The sequence below is a fragment of the Xiphophorus hellerii genome, chromosome 24 (genome assembly GCF_003331165.1).
Source record: "Xiphophorus hellerii strain 12219 chromosome 24, Xiphophorus_hellerii-4.1, whole genome shotgun sequence".
NCBI lineage: Eukaryota > Metazoa > Chordata > Actinopteri > Cyprinodontiformes > Poeciliidae > Xiphophorus > Xiphophorus hellerii.
The window spans coordinates 6,202,371-6,221,153 of NC_045695.1; the positions used below are offsets into that span (position 1 = coordinate 6,202,371).

The 18,783-nt window shown below is 41.1% G+C and overlaps 2 protein-coding genes across 2 annotated transcripts; one reads left to right on the forward strand and one right to left on the reverse strand.

The window, feature by feature from the left end:
* Nucleotides 1-242: 242 nt before the first annotated feature.
* hesx1 (HESX homeobox 1) lies at nt 243-3,332 on the forward strand. Its single transcript, XM_032556015.1, has 4 exons — nt 243-1,328; nt 2,252-2,397; nt 2,487-2,588; nt 2,778-3,332. Exons 1-4 carry the CDS (start codon nt 1,181-1,183, stop codon nt 2,943-2,945), a joined length of 564 nt encoding a protein of 187 aa, XP_032411906.1. The 5' UTR covers nt 243-1,180; the 3' UTR covers nt 2,946-3,332.
* Nucleotides 3,333-4,472: 1,140 nt separating this feature from the next.
* On the reverse strand, nt 4,473-14,934 carry LOC116715532 (anosmin-1-like). Its single transcript, XM_032555975.1, has 14 exons — nt 14,540-14,934; nt 12,354-12,401; nt 11,295-11,360; nt 10,533-10,755; nt 9,435-9,619; nt 9,157-9,286; nt 8,850-9,046; nt 8,381-8,507; nt 8,046-8,153; nt 7,561-7,649; nt 7,095-7,266; nt 6,533-6,759; nt 6,125-6,266; nt 4,473-5,929 (listed from the first exon to the last, which is right to left on the reverse strand). The coding sequence occupies exons 1-14, from the start codon at nt 14,735-14,737 to the stop codon at nt 5,895-5,897; spliced, it is 1,947 nt and encodes a 648-aa protein (XP_032411866.1). The 5' UTR covers nt 14,738-14,934; the 3' UTR covers nt 4,473-5,894.
* Between the last annotated feature and the right edge of the window lie 3,849 nt (nt 14,935-18,783).

The window sequence follows — 18,783 nt, forward strand, 5'->3', positions numbered from 1 at the left end:
GAGAATATCAAAAATCAGGGTGAAAACAGAAACAAAAACAAAAAGAACCCTGAAATAATCAATGATAATGTTATTACTATTGCTATGTGGCGTCGCATAGTTTGTGGCACTGTTGCACTGCGGCCAGAAAGTTGTGAGTTTGAATCCCAGTCGGTTAAAAATAAAAGTAGACCAGGCGGAACACTAGTAAATTGCTGATTGTTAAAGTAGAAACGCAGCGCTCCTTTAGCAGATATGAACTGAAAAACGACGAAAATGGAACTAAAACGATCAACACCCGCCATCGTCTGTCACATTCTATGAGAGTCAACAGACTCAAATGGCGATGAAAGCAAAAATAAGTAGAAATAAGGAGCAACGACATGCCTTCTGTTCAACCAATGCACCTAAATAGTGTGTTGATAGCTATAAATCGAAAGTGGGAAAGGAGAAAACGGCATCGTGTGAGGATGAAATGGGAGTACAAATTGACCCAGAGCCCGCCGCCTCCCGCTGAAGGATAAATAAATAAGTGTGCTGTTGGTTAAAAGCTGCTGTAGGCCTTTAGTGGGAGCTAATCCAGTTCTGAAAGGGTTTTTCCTCCCGGCTGCTTCAGACTGCATTCACACTGTACGAGCTTCATCTGCATCACAACACATTCAGATCAGGCTAATAGCATTACCGGGTCTCGCCGGGTTGTTATTCCTGCCACCATCATTGTCATTATTATTAGCTTCAACTTTGCCTCAGTCCTACAACGGCGGCTCAACGCTAAACTCATTTTCTACTTTGGTAATTTAGAAGAAAAGAAATGCACTGTTGCATGGTGACAGTTTTACATAAGCATCTCATATGTGAAATACAGAAGCCCATTAAATCTGACTTGTTCATTTCATTCATATTAATGAAGAAAAGCTGAATGTTGGAGTGAAGATGCCGGCAGCACACGTTGCATCAGCTGAGATTAGCTGATGCATGGAGCATCAGGGAATCTTATTCACATGGAAAAACACTTCTTACTTCTAATTGGAGGCCAGTTTAAATCCTTCCCTCTCTTTAAAACCAGCACTCAGCGTCATCCCTTCCTGTCAGTTTTCCATGGACCACCAAGGCAGTGTGAAGGATTTCCACTGACACCAAGATCATTAATGACACATTTCTGACCTTTCAGGTTTATTTGCTTGTCAGTGAAATTAAAGAAATGCCTCGGCTCTCCGTCACAGGCATAATGGAAGGCGCTGTGACTCCCTCGGAGGAAGAACGCCACTCGGCATTTTACATCAATCGGATTCTGGATTCGGATCAGGAAAACCCTGGGAAGAGTCTGAGACTACACCGACCCTGGACAGGTGAGGAGTGCTGTCTTTATGAACTCACCCTCAGGACTAATGCGCTCTGTTTGAAAGTTTGATCAAATTGTACGATAATTTCTTTACTTTTGCCCTAACATTATTATTTCACACGACACACATTGATGTTGGTTTGTTTGATGAGGCTGGTATAGGCACACTGCATCTTAATCTCTATTTTATTTTGCCAATTTTTGTAAAAGTCTTTGGTTTACAGATTGATCTGCTAAATAATTAACAACCCTTATTAAAATAAATTTTCTCTTTTAAACAAATCCACAAACCAGTTTATTTTATTGCGATTTCTTGTGAAAGTGAAATAAAAAAAAATATATATATGTGCATTTTTAACTGCTAATTGTTCTTTTCAGTCTGGCAGTCAAATCAAATTATAAATGTTGCTATTTTCAAAAATGTTTCCAATTCATCTGCCATTAATCCATCCATCAACTCGCCTGATTTCTTTGGCGTTATCCAGGTTATAGATCGAAAGGATTGTCACTCTCAAAATATCCGCCGTAAATTCAGAGAGAAATTTGTAACCAAAGAAGATTCTTAATATCTGAATGTGGAAAATGTGGAATTTCATATCGATATCTTCTCTATCAATCGTGTGTAAAAACTCTGTAAAATGTCTGGAAGGCTGTGCTGGAGCTTGGAAGAAGTGTCTTTTAGTGGGATGAGATTGAAATAGAAATAAAACTTTTTATATGGATAAGAACTTACCACCAATCAGGCAACCTTCCCAAAGTGAAACAAGTGTAAGGTGGTGGCAGCATCATGCTGTGAGGGTCCAGGAACAGGCAGGCTGGTCAGAGTTGATGGTCACTTTCATGAGAGCTAAATACAGATTGAGATGAAATGGATTCATGTCCAGTTATTTTTTATTTTTATATCAAATAATGTTTTCCAAATCTCCTCAGAATGTGAAGCAGAGAGGGGGAACAGAGAGAACGGTTTCTGCTGTGAACAAACCATTTGTCACCGAGCTCCGCCGCAGAACCGAACCGGACCCAAGCTAAGCTGGTACACTGGGCGACGGCCGCGCACAGCCTTCAGCAGCAGCCAGGTTTTCTGTCGTCCATTTCGCCTGGATCTGACCAAGCAGCTTTTTTTTGTTTCTTTTTACAAACTTAGCTTTGATTCTGCTCCCGTCAGGTGAACGCTCTGGAGACGGCGTTCCGAGTCGACTGCTATCCAGGAATCCAGCTGAGGGAGCAGCTGGCGGGGAGGCTGGACCTGGACGAGGACCGAATCCAGGTTCTGACAGTTTCCTTAAAAATTCCATCAGCTGTTAAAAAAGACGAAGGTCTCCGAGTTTGTAGATGCACGGAGACTTAGAAATAGATGCTTTTAAGCACACGTTGCTACTTAAAGACATGCAAGAGCTAAAAGTGTGAGATAACAAAGGTGAGGCTAAAGACGAGTTACGAGATCATTTCTTATCAGATCTGGTTCCAGAACAGACGGGCAAAACTGAGGCGTTCACTCAGAGAGACCCGACTGCGGCTGGTTCAGACGGCCATGACGTCGCTGAAATCGAGGCCGGAGGTCAGAGGTCGCCAAGAGGAGCCGTCGCGTCACCGTCCTCCTCACTGTGATGCAGAGGATGAGTGATCGAGTTCTCGCTGTCTGCAGGAGGTGTTCATATCTGCATTAATATTCATCAGCGCGATTTGCTGGAAACCTCTCTACACACCAGGGGAACGACAGGGACGCAAACGGCTGTTTTATCCTCCCGTCGCCACAATTTGCCGGGAATGTTGAGCCGGTCTTATTTAAAAGCAGGAATGACTTGAGCTCATGCAAACCTTTGGATTTTGTGAACCCGTTATTTCTCGGTTTGATGACTCGGACCTTCTGAGCAGCTGTGTACGTCACTGAATCAGGAATAAAAAAAATACTTTGCATTTTTCTCTGCGTTTTTAATCACACATTTTCACCGACACCCTCTTTGTTAAAGAATGAGACAACTGCTTAATGCATGACATTTTCCGCAGGATTTTTTAAAAATTACTGTCAAAATGAGGCATTATGGAATATTGTTCTCACCGTGAAACAAAAGATACATAATGTAGGATCCTCTAAAGCACATGCACACATTTGAGGCCCGTGGGCCAAATCCAGCCCGCCATACCTTTATATGTGACCCTCTAGAATAGATTCTAGACTAAACACTAAGTGTGCTTAATTATGTTAAATCAATGCAATTTGTCCGTTTACTGCCAAATTATCCTAATCAGTCTCTCCAGTTTCTTGAGAATCATCGTGGAAATTCAAAGAAAAAAAATAAATAAATACTTCTTATTCTTTTTTTTTTTTTTTAAATCGCTGGACTTTCTTGCACCAATGCAAAATTGTCAAAATCTTCCACTTGTGTGGCAACACTAGATGGAACTCAGAAGTATTATGCAACCTCAGGTTTGGACCCAAAGAAATAAGTAGCTCAACAACGACACCACCCTGGGAATATTCCCTTCTTTTTAAAGGTTCAAATATGCAGGTAGCTATGACATCTGAGATGGGACAGCGATTCACGAAGCAATTTATTAAGTTCTATTTTAAAATACTTTTACAAACCCACTCCCCTGTAAAAAGAAAAGCAGCCAAGAAAGAAAAACCCACAGGAGCTGAGGTTACCGGCAGAAGGGCGTGTCCGATTGAGAGCTGCAGCTTCCTTTAAACCACGCCCACTTTGCCCAACCGGAACTTCGCACCTGGAAACTATTTGTGTAGAAACGTGTGTATTTCTGTACCACTACATTCGTACTAAACAGCTGCCATAGTCCATGACCTATACAGCGAGTGATGAAAAGTTGCATTTATCACTGAAGGCAAAATTGCAAATATTTCCAAATGAGTACCAGAAACTCGAAATCCTGGAGGGACTGAGAAGAAGTTCAATATTATTTAATTTGAAGACAGTTTGTGAACTGGTTTTTATCAATTCATACTGGCCCTTTAAGAGCATTCATGGTCTTGATTTGGGCCAAAACGGAAATGAATTTGACCCCCCAGATCTATAGAATATAAACCTAAAGGTTCTCTATGAAATGTGTAGTGTTGAGTGAAGTAAGTTTTGCTGTAAACATTATTCAGAATTTTTTTTTCTTCTCCAACTGAAGAAAAGCAACACATGACTACTGTATTTAAACAGTTTTAATTTTTTATTTTTTTTTTAAACACATAAAACAGATTCATATCGGTGCATAAAATTGACTTCTGATGGAAAAGCAGCATTTTCACACAGGCTATATGTTTCCAGGAGGCAGAACGACTTTCATGTGTTCAAAAACCTTTGAGATATTTGCAAACAACACGAACAGACTTTTCATACGGTGTCGGAGCGACGCACGATCTACGGATGGCTTCCTGGATTTTACAACAGGGGGGACATTTGCTCCAAAAAACACAATTCATGAAAACGTACCAGCATGCACACACAGACACACACACACACCGACACGCGCACCGGCTACTGTAGCTAGTTTGAGGTTGGACCTTCTTCATCCAAATGTCAGAACCAGAATTTGCTTTAAATTGACATTTTTTGCATCAATCAGTGGCTGCAGGTTCGAAAGCTCCAATCAGCGGCATCACATCCTGATGGTTTTCTGTCTGGTTACTATGGAGACCGCTGAGTCACTGGTTGTATCTAATATTCATACATTCATGTGTAACTAAGAAACACTACAGAACAGTTACGTCAGAAACAAAAATCTGTTTTATCACCAGTCTGGCATAATCACCAAGCTTTGCTGCTTTTTCACACATTTAAGGTAATTTCATATTTTGTGTTCATCTTCCTGTTTTATGTATTCATTTCATTTCTTCTGTTGTCAAAATCCTCTTTGCTGTATTTATGCCTTAGAAAAAGCAATGATTGCACATAAATACACATCGTGGCTCCTGGATTATTTATTAAACGTTCACTCCAAGATCACATTCTGGACACAAATTCAAATATTGTGTAGAAGTTTCATATTTTTGAGCAATGAATCTATGAAAGAAACACAGATTCATTATTCTCTCTATATATTTTTTGCAAGTTTTATTTCTTGTAATTTTGGTGATTATGGCTCACGGGGAGAACAAAAAGGCAAAAACTCAACCAGAACACCTCAGTGGCATCGCAGGCTGATCTGCTCTGTGCTCGGCTGAAGTCACGCAGCAATTTGTGCAAAAGAAGATCCCACCAAGTATTGAGTGCAATAAATAAATAAATAATGAACGCATTTTTCAGAAGTCTGACATTTCTGTTTAAAACTTTGCAGGTTTTGGGTAAGAATACGAAAAAGGTTACATATTTGATTTTTCAGACTTTGTTCCTCATCTCGTTGTGTAAATGTAAGGAACCGGTTGGCTGTGGAGTCCCATAAATAAGAGGATGATTTTGAGCTGAAAGGTTAAACCCCGTGAAACTTTGAAATACTGACCACCATGCTCGACAGCTGATTCGGCCGGATCCTGAAATCCTCCTTCTTCCCTCAGTCAGGTCTTCGTTGTTGCTACGTTAGGGGGTTGAGGCCGTGCAGGCTGGGACTCGGAGACTAGTAGGGACTTGGACTAGTGCGGCGATCGTTCCCGAGCCGGAATCCTGACTGAGGACATTTTCAGAATGAGAGTTTGAAACAGCAACTAAATATAAACAGATCTAATATAAAGTCCACTAAATGAACACTGACAAAAATAAGCTGTCATAGGTGGAGCGGTGCAGAAAGTTTACAATAAAGAAAGGAAGAAGCACACTGAGGAAAGTTTCAAAGTGTGTCCAGACGATCAGTGTGAGCTCTCACTTTGCTTTGGGATGCTCTGGTGCCCAGGAGTCTGAAAGGTGCGGCTGGTTGCAGGGCCTTCGCCCTCGGCTGAGATGACCCGAACCTCCAGGCGGTACACGCTGGCGGGCTGCAAGCCTGGTACAACCAGAACATTACCGTCCTGAAACAGGAAGGCAGGCATCAGTTGGGACAGGAAAATGAACAACTGTTAAACGTTTACAAGCAAAAGGATTTATGATGACAAAAAAAAAAAAGATTAGGGTTTTATGATAAGAAGCGCATCTTCATGAAGCTGGTGGCGTAAATTTTGAATTCGGTTCTTTTTGCACTGATACCCTTAGTGATAGTTTATGGGCATCCTCTTCGCAAATCACATAATAAGTCATTAAGAGATCATCTTTGTGCAGCCAAAGTAAGTTTACTGACCGGAGGTAAGATCTGAGACTGAGAGATCAGGCTGTGAGGTAACTTCCTGCTGCTGTGGCGTCTGGGCGAAGCAACCTCCGTCCATGTCGCCTGGTAACCAAGCAGCTGCTGGTTGGAAAGAGTCGTGGCCAAATCCCAGCTAAAGATGGCCGACACGTTGTCGCGGTGAGCTCGAAACGACGCCGTCAGGTTAACGACCTTCATGCGGATGAACTCTGGCGGCTCAGCTGGGGGAGCGGATCAAACGGGGAATGTTTGGCGAACATCACACGGACATTTCTCCGCTCATAAACTCTGACGTGCAGATCCAATATGATCTGCACGTCATATTTGAATCAACACTTTGAATCCACGTGTTGATTCAAAGTCGTGCTGCTGATACTTTGATGCTGATGTGTGAAAAGATGAAGTATTTCCTTATTTGTAAACCAAAATCAAAGCATAACTTCACAAGATGCTCAACATTCCTCATTTCATTTTACATTTTTTGCTTAGGAGTTAAAGCAAATTCTGACTGTATACTGATAAAACACTTTTTGCTGTACTAATAGACACATCATACCCGCCTCTCCAGGACAGTGGATGAGTTTGGGGCTCTTAGCCTGGATGCCGGAACAGGAAGGAGTTGAGAAACTGGAGCTTTCTGCTGGAGGACGACTCTTTGAGCTGACTGGCTGCAGAACGACTTTGTACTTGCAGGAGAAGAGCAGACCTTGCAGACTGACAAAGTTCTTCTAAATCAGAGAGAGAGGGCATAAAAGGGCAGTTTTCTCTAATTAAATATCCCTTTCTTTGAGAGGGGAGTTTGCTGGTGAGGGGGAAAGGAAAAACAATTCCTGCTTTTTTATTGGAAACAGTCCTGCGCCTTCAAAATGGTAGCGAGGATTGCGTACCTTTCTTAATATCTGGGTTGAGTTTGAAATATTCATTTTTTCTTATCACAATCCTTGCGTAGAGGTGAATATTTCTCACGGCTCTGGATTTCACGTTTCTGTGGATGGTGGCGGAGTTTCAGATTCGGCGCTCACCCTCGTTCTGGTCTTCTCCGTGGGCTTGGTAAGGTTGTGTGTGCAGCTTTCGGGTCCCCAGTGAAGTTTGTAGAATTCAACCGAAGGATCTGCAAAAGGAAGAAATCACATTAATGGTGGGGTGGAGAAGGAAAAACGCTCAAGGAAAGAGAAATGAAGATATTTTAAACTGGAGTGTTGCACAGGCCTCACAGGCTAAACTGGATTACTTCAAATGAATGTTTGGAAATAAAAGTATTTTGTGAATACTATATGTCAAACCTTAACTATATTTACATGAAGTGATGAAAAACAATCTGTCCGCTGAACTATCATCAGGTCCCAGGATGAGGTTTTAGAAAATCACGCTCAGTTTCTGGTCAGAGGTCAGAGGTCAGACGGACGTATTTTAGGCAACGTCTCAAACACACTGCATCTGTTCCAGCAATTATATAACGTCCAGTCACCACAGCAAAGGCTGAAGACAATTCTCAGACCATACTGACCCGAACTGGTCTGCCAGCAAACATGAACACGTAGCTGGCCGTCCTGGTAGAACGGAGTCCCGACGTCCAGAACGGCGCCTGCGGGACGTGGTGGCGCAGGACCGAAAGCTTCAACAGCCAACACGAGAAATCCGTTAAAACACGGGAAAAACGTGTGCGCAAAGACAAGAGTTTGCTTTGTCACGTATCTTTCAAATGTTAAAAATAGTTTTTGAGGCGCTGAATGCAAAGTGACAAAAATGTCGCAGGCTTTTTTCTTTTTTTTTGCCACGTTGGAGCTATTTTAAAATGACACTTAAATCTGTTTTGTCATTTTTTTTTGTCTGGAGACTTACTCTTCTGGGTGATGAAATGGAGGACAGCTGGAGGACCCTTGAGCTCTGTTTGTCCCCACTGGGACACACCTTGGACCTCCACGCTGTACTTCCTGTCGGACCTCATGCTGCTCAGCTCCACCTGGTTCTTCAGGCACACAGACAAGCAAACTTGTAGAAGCATGTAAGTAATTTGGCTGAAGCAAAACGTGCTTGGAAACAAAATCTGAAATTTTGAGGAATAATTGTTCGTTCCCATAGTTATTAGCCAGTCAGTTTAATAATTTGATATGATTCTTTGACCTTTACATTCATTTTCCAGTTCTATGATATATGTTCATTCAAAGAACGTAACACTTCGTCCAACATAATTACACATTACAAATAAGCAATAAAATAAGCTAGCGATGATTAGAACAAACGAAAAGCAATCTATTTGTGTAATATTGTTGCACATTTACAAATCTTTCAATCATTTCACGGCTCTTACCTCTCTGACTGTCTTCCTCCTCTTGGTCATGGACGAGTGTCCAGCTGCTGTCCAGCTCCAGCTGACCTTGTAGTGGTGGACGGGAACATCCAGGTCTGTCGGAACGTCCCAGACGACCCTCGCTCTCACTAGTCTGCCGGGGCCAAAGTTCATGTCGGCAACTCTCAGCTCAGACGGGGCCGGCGGAGCGGAGGGGTCTGAGATTGAACGGGGTTCTTGTTTTCACACAATGCATTGACTTAATGGACCACACCACACACTTCAGCTGGCATGCAAGATGTCAGGAGCAACAGATTTACAGTGTGACCTCTGCTAGAGCGGATGTGTTCGCTTGGAGTGGTGAAACCTCTGGTCCCACGGAGGTTTACAGCCGCCAATCTGAACTGGTACCAACGACCAGGCCGGCTGTCAGACAGACTCGCCCCCAACTCTGTGGTCTGGAGTGGAACGAGACGAGAAAATACAATTTGAACTCAAGCTCTTACTAACAGTTCGAAACAGATCAAAATCTAAAGCCTTAAAATGTAAAGTTGTCGTGGCAGCACATTGTTTGAAACTCATTCCTGTCGGTGTCAGAGAGCCGACCTGAGTCTCTTCCTCCCAGGGGGTGGCGGTGTCCTCACTGGGCCGGACGCCAACGTTCCACCTCCTCTGCAGAATGTAGACCACTGGCTCGGCAGAGACGTTCAAACGGGACGACCAGCCGACGGTCAGGCGCCCAGAGGGAGATTCCTCAAAGCTCAGGTCCTTCTTTGGTTTCAGAGGAACGCCTGGATGAAACATTTACAGCAAATTGTTAATAAAGACAAAAATGTGGGGGGTTGTCAAACAAATTCGAGGGTTTTTATTCATCTGGAGATGTTAAACATGATTTGTTTTCTAAAGTGATGAACTTCATGGACATCGCCCCATCGCATAAAAATCCACACAACATTTTTTTTTTCTTTTTGTTAATTTCTGACTTGGGTCAAATGTTTGAGTTTCCTTCCTCACGCTTCTCACAATAACTTGTATGAATTTTGGCCCGTTCCTCCTGACAGAACAGGTGGACGCAGCAGCTTTGCACCTTTCAGCTCTGACCTCTGATGTTATCTGGGACTGAGATCAGGACTTTGTTATGGTCACTGAAAAATGTTGACTTTTTTTATTTAAAAAAATGTCAAAATTAACAGCGCCAATGGTAAAATTAGTCCTAATTTTACTTCTAACAGTCATGAGACACTGCAGGTTTCTGAAGCCACGATGTTCTAGGTACTAGTCTGGCGTTTCAATCTTCTTAGTTTGTATCTAGCTGCCATCTTTGTGTTATAAACTGCTTTGTCTTGCTATTTTCAAGAAAACTGCAGCATTGACTCAAGCCTGATAAGATGTAGATCGATATCAAACCGACAAAGTTTCAGATAATTAAGCCACTTTCGAGCTAATTTGGTATGCAGGGGGGCATTTGTCCACTTGGATGACCAGTGTCCAAAATTTAATTTCCTGGCTGATGTTGCTTCAAAATTTCCACATGATGTCACAAACAAGAAGCAGAGAGGTGTTGTCTTAAAATGCATCCACATGTAAAACTTCAACCAACTAAAATATTGTCAATTAACCTATCAGAAGCTTACAAAGTTTTGCCGTTAACATTTCAGGCGTATCATTTTTATTTTTTTATTTTTTTATTTTTTTAAAGAGTACCCTTGTATAGGTCTGTGGGAGGCTGGCAGGTGTGTCCACAACCATTGAAGCAGCACTTCTTCTGCAGAGAGCATTCCTTGTCATGGTCACAACTTTCGATGCACGCAGCTGCGAACCCACTGGCTCCCTCTGGTGGCGGACAGCGGCCCTGCTTCGCTGCCAGGACTGAGTGGAGGAAGTGACAACTGGCCACGCACTCCCACTGCATCCTCTGAAATACCTGCTGCGTAATTCAAGTTTATTAATTGGTTAAAATCATTTTTGACAATAACACATTAAAACAAACAACAGAATTCGATATTTTATAATCACTATGAAATGATATGCATGTATCATTTTGCCACAAATACTAAATAATTCGTTAGCTGAATATTTAGCTTCAAACTAAATATTTAACGACTGAGTTAATTACTTTTGCTTGAAGCTAAACGTAATTTTGTTTTTATTTGTTTGTATTTCATAGAATAGTTGCTGCAAAAGAAAAAATCCACATAAAGACTGACAATGTTTCACAAATGTCAACACCTCAAAGGAGAAAATGTGTCCATCCCACAGGAGATAATTTATCAAAAATAAAATCGAAGGAAATAAAACCTGCAGCTGGTCCGTCCTCTGTCTGGGTTCTGATGGCGGATTAAACAGAACTCTGGGAAATGCTCAAAGCTTGTTATATTGTTCCTGACCTGTGTTCGTGGTTCAAGCGATTCTCTAACAAACCTATTAGCTCCTCATAGAAAAGATGGATTGTATGTAGCAGCTCACCTCACAAAGTTCTCTGCAGTTGCTTCTCTTCTTCACCTTCCAGTCATGCATGCATGGCTCCAGGCACTGTGAACATAATGACAATCCTATTTTTGTGGTAAATACTTTAGTTGCCTCATAGTTCCATCCATTGTATGGATAATGGATGGAAGGACATCGGTTTGGTTCTCCTAACTGACCGTTAAAGTTACTCTGAATTTCTTAGACTGAGGAAAATAACAAAGCTCTTTTCTCTGGCTGTTTCTGCAGCAGCATGGACACTATGATTTAATTTCATGCTGTAATGAGAAACAGTGGGAATGAAACATCACAAGGACATGAGAGCGAGTCACTTTAAAGTTGCAGAAGCAATGTGCATATTTTTCAATCTTTTTTTTTTTTTTTTTTGCTGAACTGTCTTAAAAATACAAATACAACTCTTATGAATCGTGTTATGAGTTTTAATTGGAGGGGCCCAGCTCTCGGGGTTGCACTCAGGCATTGCAAAAGTTGCTACATGTTAAGTTTTTACTACGGAACATTTTCCTTCACTTCTATTCTCACCAATGGAAATTTACATATCAAGTCTGTAATGACACAATATTCTCAGAGTCCATTTTTTTAAAACCCTGAAGGGCAAAAATAGAAATATAAAGGAACTAAACTAAAGGCAGCCCGGTAGCCGCTTTGCAACCCTGCCATCTCCAATTCCTCCTAACTTATCTCCCTGCAGCATGTCAACTAAATACAAAATGACATTCCCGTTTTTGTTTTCTGCTTCATTTCCTCCTTAGATCATCTCACTACGCTGAAATAAGACAAGAGAGAACACTGTGATATGGTAAAGAAATGTGAGGAAAGCCCTGACAATCCCTCTGTAGCCAAGGCAGCAGAGGTTTTTTATGTGTTTTCTGTAGAAAGCAATACGCTGTTAAAGCTATTTTTTTAAAACCTTAATTTATTCTTTACATTCTTTTCTCGCAAGGAAGGTGACTCATTATCAGAACCGGATCCAATTTTTGTAGCGTCTATGACACGAGCTGCAGAAAACATTAAAAATGTAATGTACTTGTTTCCTACCAGTGAGCAGGGTTTGTTACTACGGCACCAACCCAGCGACCCGTTACCCTGAGGAGAACAAGATGGAGGACAAAGACAAAAAGTTGGGTCTTTGTGCACATACAGTAAACAGGAAAATGTCATTTCACCTTTTCACAGTCCCAACTCCTGGGAAATGAGAGGAATTACAGTTTATGAATTTAGAATAGCAGTTCACTCTGTTGTCGGGGGCTATTGTTTCATGTTGTCTAAAAAAGACTAAACGCTCATGGGTTTTTTTTTCTGTTCTCAAAGAAGTCTGGTGGAAACTGAGGCTAATTGCTGTAAAACAGCAAGTTCCGTTTTTCCACCATGAAGCAGATTTCACTTAGGAAGCAAGATGATAACAGTTGATAACGTAACGTCTGACAATAACGTGAACATTTCGGCCACTTGAAATGTAAAAAGTACAACATAAAATTTGAGGGAAATACAAATGTTTTGGACATTTTGGCAATTTCTCTGATCAAAATCGATGCAGAATTGCCTGGTCTTCATGTCTGATCATTAACGGTGTGAACTCTGTCTCCTTAATTGTGAATTATATGAGCCAGGTTGAAAATCATAGGTGGCCAAAATTCTTTGTTTAGAAAATGCAATGTATTGCATTTGTAAACTCTTAATTAAATGCATGGAGGAAAATTTCATTACTGTGAAATGTGCCCTTGTACGTAGATCATTTAGTATTAGAATTCACTAGGAGATCAGTGGGCATGTAGCTAACATGTTAGACAGATAAAGTGCTTTGTGGTTGCTATTGGTACACTTCAAACAACGACTCTTAGCTTTCACCTTAATATGCACTTGTACTGTTGCTTTGTATGTAATTTGTATGATTTTATATGATGTTGGAACAGGTCTCTTTTAAATATAGAGATCAGAGTGCAGTGAAATCAGCCTGTCACTGCATTTAGTGACATGCTGATTTGTCTACACGCTGCAAAAGAGAGAAAAAATATGTATATTTTTGCACCTAAACACTCACTGAAAGTTACACCTTAAAGTTGTAAAATTACTGGGTTCCCACAATACATCCTAAAGTTATGGCCAGATAATCCTTGCAGCTTTTTATGACAGCTTGAATTGGTTGATTAGCAAAAGTCAGCCAATAGGCAGCATTGTGGTTACTTACCTCAACCTCCTGAGCTGCATTTAGATATATGATCATTGAAATAAAATCCACTAACAGCAGAAATACCTGTGGATACTGAATAAAGAATTGGACGAGGTCTAGTTTACTTTGTCTTTTCAGGACAAAGTGTGAAGGATTTCTTTATTTACGGGAAGAACGCTGGATCAGAGCTGTTCTCTTCTATTCTCTCTGCTACCAGCTCCAAACGGTCAAACTGTAACTAAAGCACAACCTATAAAATCTAATCCCTGTGACAGATTCATTGGTTGTCTTTTATTGCACATTTTATGATTTTAATATGTTGGTCCAGCTCCTAGTTGGTGCTATGTTGGAACAAAGTCAGAGCTCAAATCTAAAGATAAAAAATGTGATAAACTCCCGTCATTTTAAAACTCGAACATTTAGTAAATTAACAAAACGTTAAAGGCTACTGGATTACACACTGTCAGTGCACTAACAGCACCGGAATGAGAGCGCATAAAACACTGGCAAAGCATATCAATAAGTAAATAGAGCGTAAAGCGACAGAGAGCCGAGTCAAATGATGTCCTGGTGGGCTTCAGGGCCGAAGGGAACCGCTCTCCATCTCTCACTCTGTCAGGACTAACAGAACTGAGCTTCAGAACCGGATCACTGCATTCTCCAGTGCAGCTGCTCCTGACCTGGCAGCTCTGCGGTTGCAGCTATAATATGAAGCAGGAACATGTTGAGATGCAGCAACAGAACCACTGGACGGAACACCGTCCTAAAATTCAGAGGGTTGAACATGTTTGAGATGATTTAGATATTTAGATCTGTGCTGCAAGATTTAGAGCTTAATTTGGATGAAACCATTGCAATGTCACTTCTTTTATTTATTAGTAGAGTCTGAAAGATTGCAGTAATTTCACTTTAAATATGAGCAATTTATTTTCAATTTCAAATTTTTGTCACTTATTTTTTTCAAATATCACCAGAATGACGAGTTTCTATAAAGCTATTAGAATACACACCTCATAATTAATCTGCTGACTAAAACAAAGTGTCCTGTCCTTACCTGCAGGGGAGTAAGGGGTGCAGCCACGCTGTGCAGGCTCAGGCAGCGGGACACACACCTTGCCCCGAACACACTTTCTGACCCAGAATCCCCTTCATCGGCATCAGCGTACCGTTCTCCAGCACACACACCACTGCCACAGAGCACAGCGATCCGCAGAACCGAGCTCATCCAGGTGCCTCTGCTCAGCCTCGGCATCTTCCTTCCTGCTCCGAGGAGAAGCGAGCGGATCTGAGCATCAGAAAGCCGAACAGGAAGCTTCCAGCGAAGGGTGGAGCTACACAGGGGGGCACCGTCAGGGTCTGGATGCTGAGGGGCTTTCTGTGATCACAGTGTGGAGAGGTGTGTGCCACACAACGAAAATTACAACACTGATTTCATGGTAAAAATGTGTCACTTTTTCCAAACCTGCCTCGTGCATCGGCAACAGAATTCATCACTGTCTGTCTGGTGTATGAGAAGGAAAAATCTGATCGAGTAAAGCGGTGAGCATATCAGTATATTCGCACAATTATTACAGCTATAATGTTAGAAAGGAGAAACAGGAAAAATAGCAAGTTCAGTTTCAGAAACTCTTGCTACCTGCATGACTAGTATAAAGGATTGATGGATAGTAAACAACATGACGGATTCGCCTGTCCACTGTTTGCTACAAGCTCATTCTGGAGCAGTGACTAAAAGAATTTAGAATATATTTTCTCTAATGTTTACCTGTGTAGACACAGCAGCCCTCTGTCTAAACGGAGAGGATTACACAGAAACATGAACTTGTGGCCGACCTACCAGCAAACAGCAATCATGGCTCACTTTGTTTTTTGTTTTTTTTGGGTCCACTTCCATCAAGAACAAATAAATACAAATAAATGATTGCTTTCATTTCAGCAGTACATAATTATTTAATTAATCATTCTAAAACGGAAAAAAGTGGAAGATGTAGAAAAGACTGGAGCTCTGTTTTACAGGGCGGGCCACAAGTTTCCACATAGGAGAATGTAAAATGTATATTTATTTTATATTTCAGACCCCTAAAAAGATGCATTTGACAAAAGAGCAAAGAATTGAAACTATTTTGGATAAAAAACACAGTCTCTTAATGCTTTTAATTCATGTTTCTATTTAAACCACAGCAGTGAAAATACATCTGGGAAGGTTTTGGAATAACATACATGTGTGAAATAATTCTGTCTTGGTTTTACTGGATCTGATTGACAGCTACTCCTAACATCCTGACTGGCATATTTTAAAAGGACGCTGGATTGTTTGATACGGTGCTAAACTGGTTCAGATATTATTGAACAGACCGGAACTGTTTTTTGGTTTTTTTTGTCATTCTGTAATTGTACAATTAAAAACGAAGCAAAGACAAATCACATGTGGCGTGTACCTCAAGGCTCCAGTCTTCTATTCAACATCTGTACGATCCTACTAGTTACAGTCTACAAAAAAATCCTATAAATCCTAGGATATTGATTGACAAACAGTCCAGGGTTTGAAGTCCCAACCTGCAGAAATGCCACGTTGGAGGCCAACTGGATGAGAAACACACATCAGAGACTTGGACTTGCCCGTCAGAGATCGGGACATGCCTTCTAAAAACTTGAGCTGACTCAGACTTGTCTCTCAAAAACTTCAGACTTGGAATTCACTGTTGGCGATTTTACACTTGAGATGGACTTGCTTGTCAAAAAGCTGACACTTGTCTAATCCATGTCAGCAACCACAAGTCAAAGACAGCAGAGCTTAACTGGACAATATATTGTTACTCTTTCTAATTAGTTTCTGTACAAGTTGTAACTCGAGACTATGAGGAACTTAACACTGAAGCCTATTAACGTCATTGCTTACCTTTTCGCCTTAAGAGCAGTAGGACACATTAGTGAGTATGGTGCAGTGTAACATAAATACATGTGTGTGTGATGTGGCTACTCATCTCACATTAATGTTCCTCTATTATCTACAATGACAAGAGTAGCAGCATTAAAAACATGGAGGACAAAGAGAATAAGGACAGCGAACCAAGGAACGTCGATCTGAAAAACTGTCTGTTCCAGATAGCAAGTGAAAGCTGGTGGTGAGAGCAAAACACAAGCGAAACTGCATGAAGAAAAACATTCTGGCCACAAAGATTTTGCAGTCGAGGCACTTCTCTTCTGGTGGGTCGAGAAGTCTCTTCTGTGCCGATGCTCAGATTGAAATGTGTTCTTGTCGTCGGTCACAAATGCATGCTTCTGCTTCCACTCTGTCTGATTATACAGTTGCGTCAACCACATGCGCCTGCCCCGTGTACGATACAATGTGATCGGTCAGTAAGTGGAATCACATGAAAGAAGAAGAAGAAGAAAAAACCCACAAACCACTTTTGTTCAGAACTGCTGTCTACAGTCACTTGTCCTCATCCACTGCAACTGAAGAACTAGTGCTGCTGAAGGAATCAACTTAACAATGTAAAGATATAAATGAGAAACGAGTGTGATCAAACGCATGTTTATTATTTGTTTGTCTTTGGAAATAAATCAGAGGGGAATCTAGTGCCAACTATCCATACTGATTCGCTGATTTAAAGTTGGCGCCAGTTAGCCGAGCTGCTTGAATGAAATGGAGTGGTTTCTGGTTTGAATGCAGCAAGTAATATGAAGCCTGTGTAGAAACCCGGTGGCTTTCAGGCTGCTGTGACGAGGCTCAGTTGCAGAGGTCGGTGCTGCAGCAGGAGGCAAACGCTCCAGGTGTGCTGATGAAGCCCTGGCACACGGCCATGTTCATACACTGGCGAAAGGAGCTGCCTGAAGTCAGAAAGCCAAAGACAAAACACGTCTGAGCAGGAGCACGTTAGAAACGACAACGTTCTGCATTTTAAGAGACGAAATAAACCAGCTTATGTTCTGGTGATCAGAATTAACGTTCACACTAATTGCGCCGGTCTTCTTGAGTACTCACTGATGGCGCCTGTTAGGATGACAGCGCCACATGCATTCTGGCTTCCTGAGCACGTCTGAGTGCCGGTGGGCTGGCAGAGTGAACTGCTGGACGAGTAACAGTAGTTGCACACCAAGGACTCTCCTGGGGAATAACAGTAAATATGGAAATGAATTAGCAATAAATAACGTCTCAGTAATGTCACATTTTTATAAGCTGTCTGTTGTTAGGGAGGTCCGAGAGTTTTCAGGCGATTAAAGCTTCCAGACACGGATTGTGTTTGCGTCCTCACCTTGACAGAGAGTCAGCAGGAAGAAGAAAACACCCACTGCACGCCTCATTTTATCTGTAATAAACAAAATCAGTCAGGTTCCAGAAAACCTTTTCTTCCTCACCACATATGAGTACCAGAACCTTTAATTTACCCCCAGCTTTGGGATGTAAACGTTTGGAAGCAGGGGTGGATTTTTAGGCCACACAGGCCATATGTCAGGTTTCTGTAATTTGATAAAACTGAATCGGTGATAAATTATCCAAATTTTGTGTGATATTTCCTTCAATAATTCATGACTGAGTGACAAAAATATAACAAGTAAAGTTGACTGTACTGTAACAGATCAATCTGTCGTTGCTATCAAGGAATTTACGTTCATTCAAATGGAAAAGCTCTTGACTTTATTCTATTCTATTCAAATCTAAGTCCAAAAAAAAACACACAAAATATTTCTTTTTGTGTTTTTTATAATGTGAAAATGTAAACACTTTTGTTTATCACTAAAGACTACTAAATTGAAAAGGGGCAAACAGAAAGGTAGGAAACGTTTTGTCATTTATTAGCTTTTTTTAAGTAGAGAATTCTCAGATGTCACTAAACTGGAAAGTGAAATCAAGCAAATGTATAAAATTAGAAAAGAAATTGTGTTTTAATTCTGTAATATGTCAAATAATTTACTAAATTGAAGCAGTACAGATTCTCTGTCATAGAACAAATATGTCAACAAATCAACATAGTTTAAACTGACGATAGAAAAACATGCAGTCGATTTTTATAAATGGATGGAGATTGTTAAAAAGCAGAAATAGAAAGTTTGAGTCTCTTACCTGGGTGTAGGAGTTAGTGGTCTCTGTGCTCAGATCCTCAGACTGGAGGTTGCTTTCTTGTCGCCCCCATTTAAGCCAACTCTGCCTGCTGATTGGTCAATTCTGACTGCAACTAAGTGAGTTAGAAAAGAGGAACTAGCAGGCTTATCACAAGTTATGATGGTGTAATATTGGAAAAAATGGAACCTACTAGGATTGCTATAAAAATTCCTGCTTTACGCAAAACCTTT

Bases quoted from the DNA above. Each gene is read 5' to 3' on its own strand.
- hesx1 (XM_032556015.1), top strand. From the start codon at position 1,181: ATGCCTCGGCTCTCCGTCACAGGCATAATGGAAGGCGCTGTGACTCCC. The intron at 1,329-2,251 runs GTGAGGAGTGCT...AAATCTCCTCAG, and splicing joins ACTACACCGACCCTGGACAG to AATGTGAAGCAGAGAGGGGG. The intron at 2,398-2,486 runs GTTTTCTGTCGT...TGCTCCCGTCAG, and splicing joins CAGCCTTCAGCAGCAGCCAG to GTGAACGCTCTGGAGACGGC.
- LOC116715532 (XM_032555975.1), bottom strand. From the start codon at position 14,737: ATGCCGAGGCTGAGCAGAGGCACCTGGATGAGCTCGGTTCTGCGGATC. The intron at 9,287-9,434 runs GTCGGCTCTCTG...GTTCCACTCCAG, and splicing joins CCTGGGAGGAAGAGACTCAG to ACCACAGAGTTGGGGGCGAG. The intron at 6,760-7,094 runs GTATGATGTGTC...CCGCTCCCCCAG, and splicing joins CCACTGTCCTGGAGAGGCGG to CTGAGCCGCCAGAGTTCATC.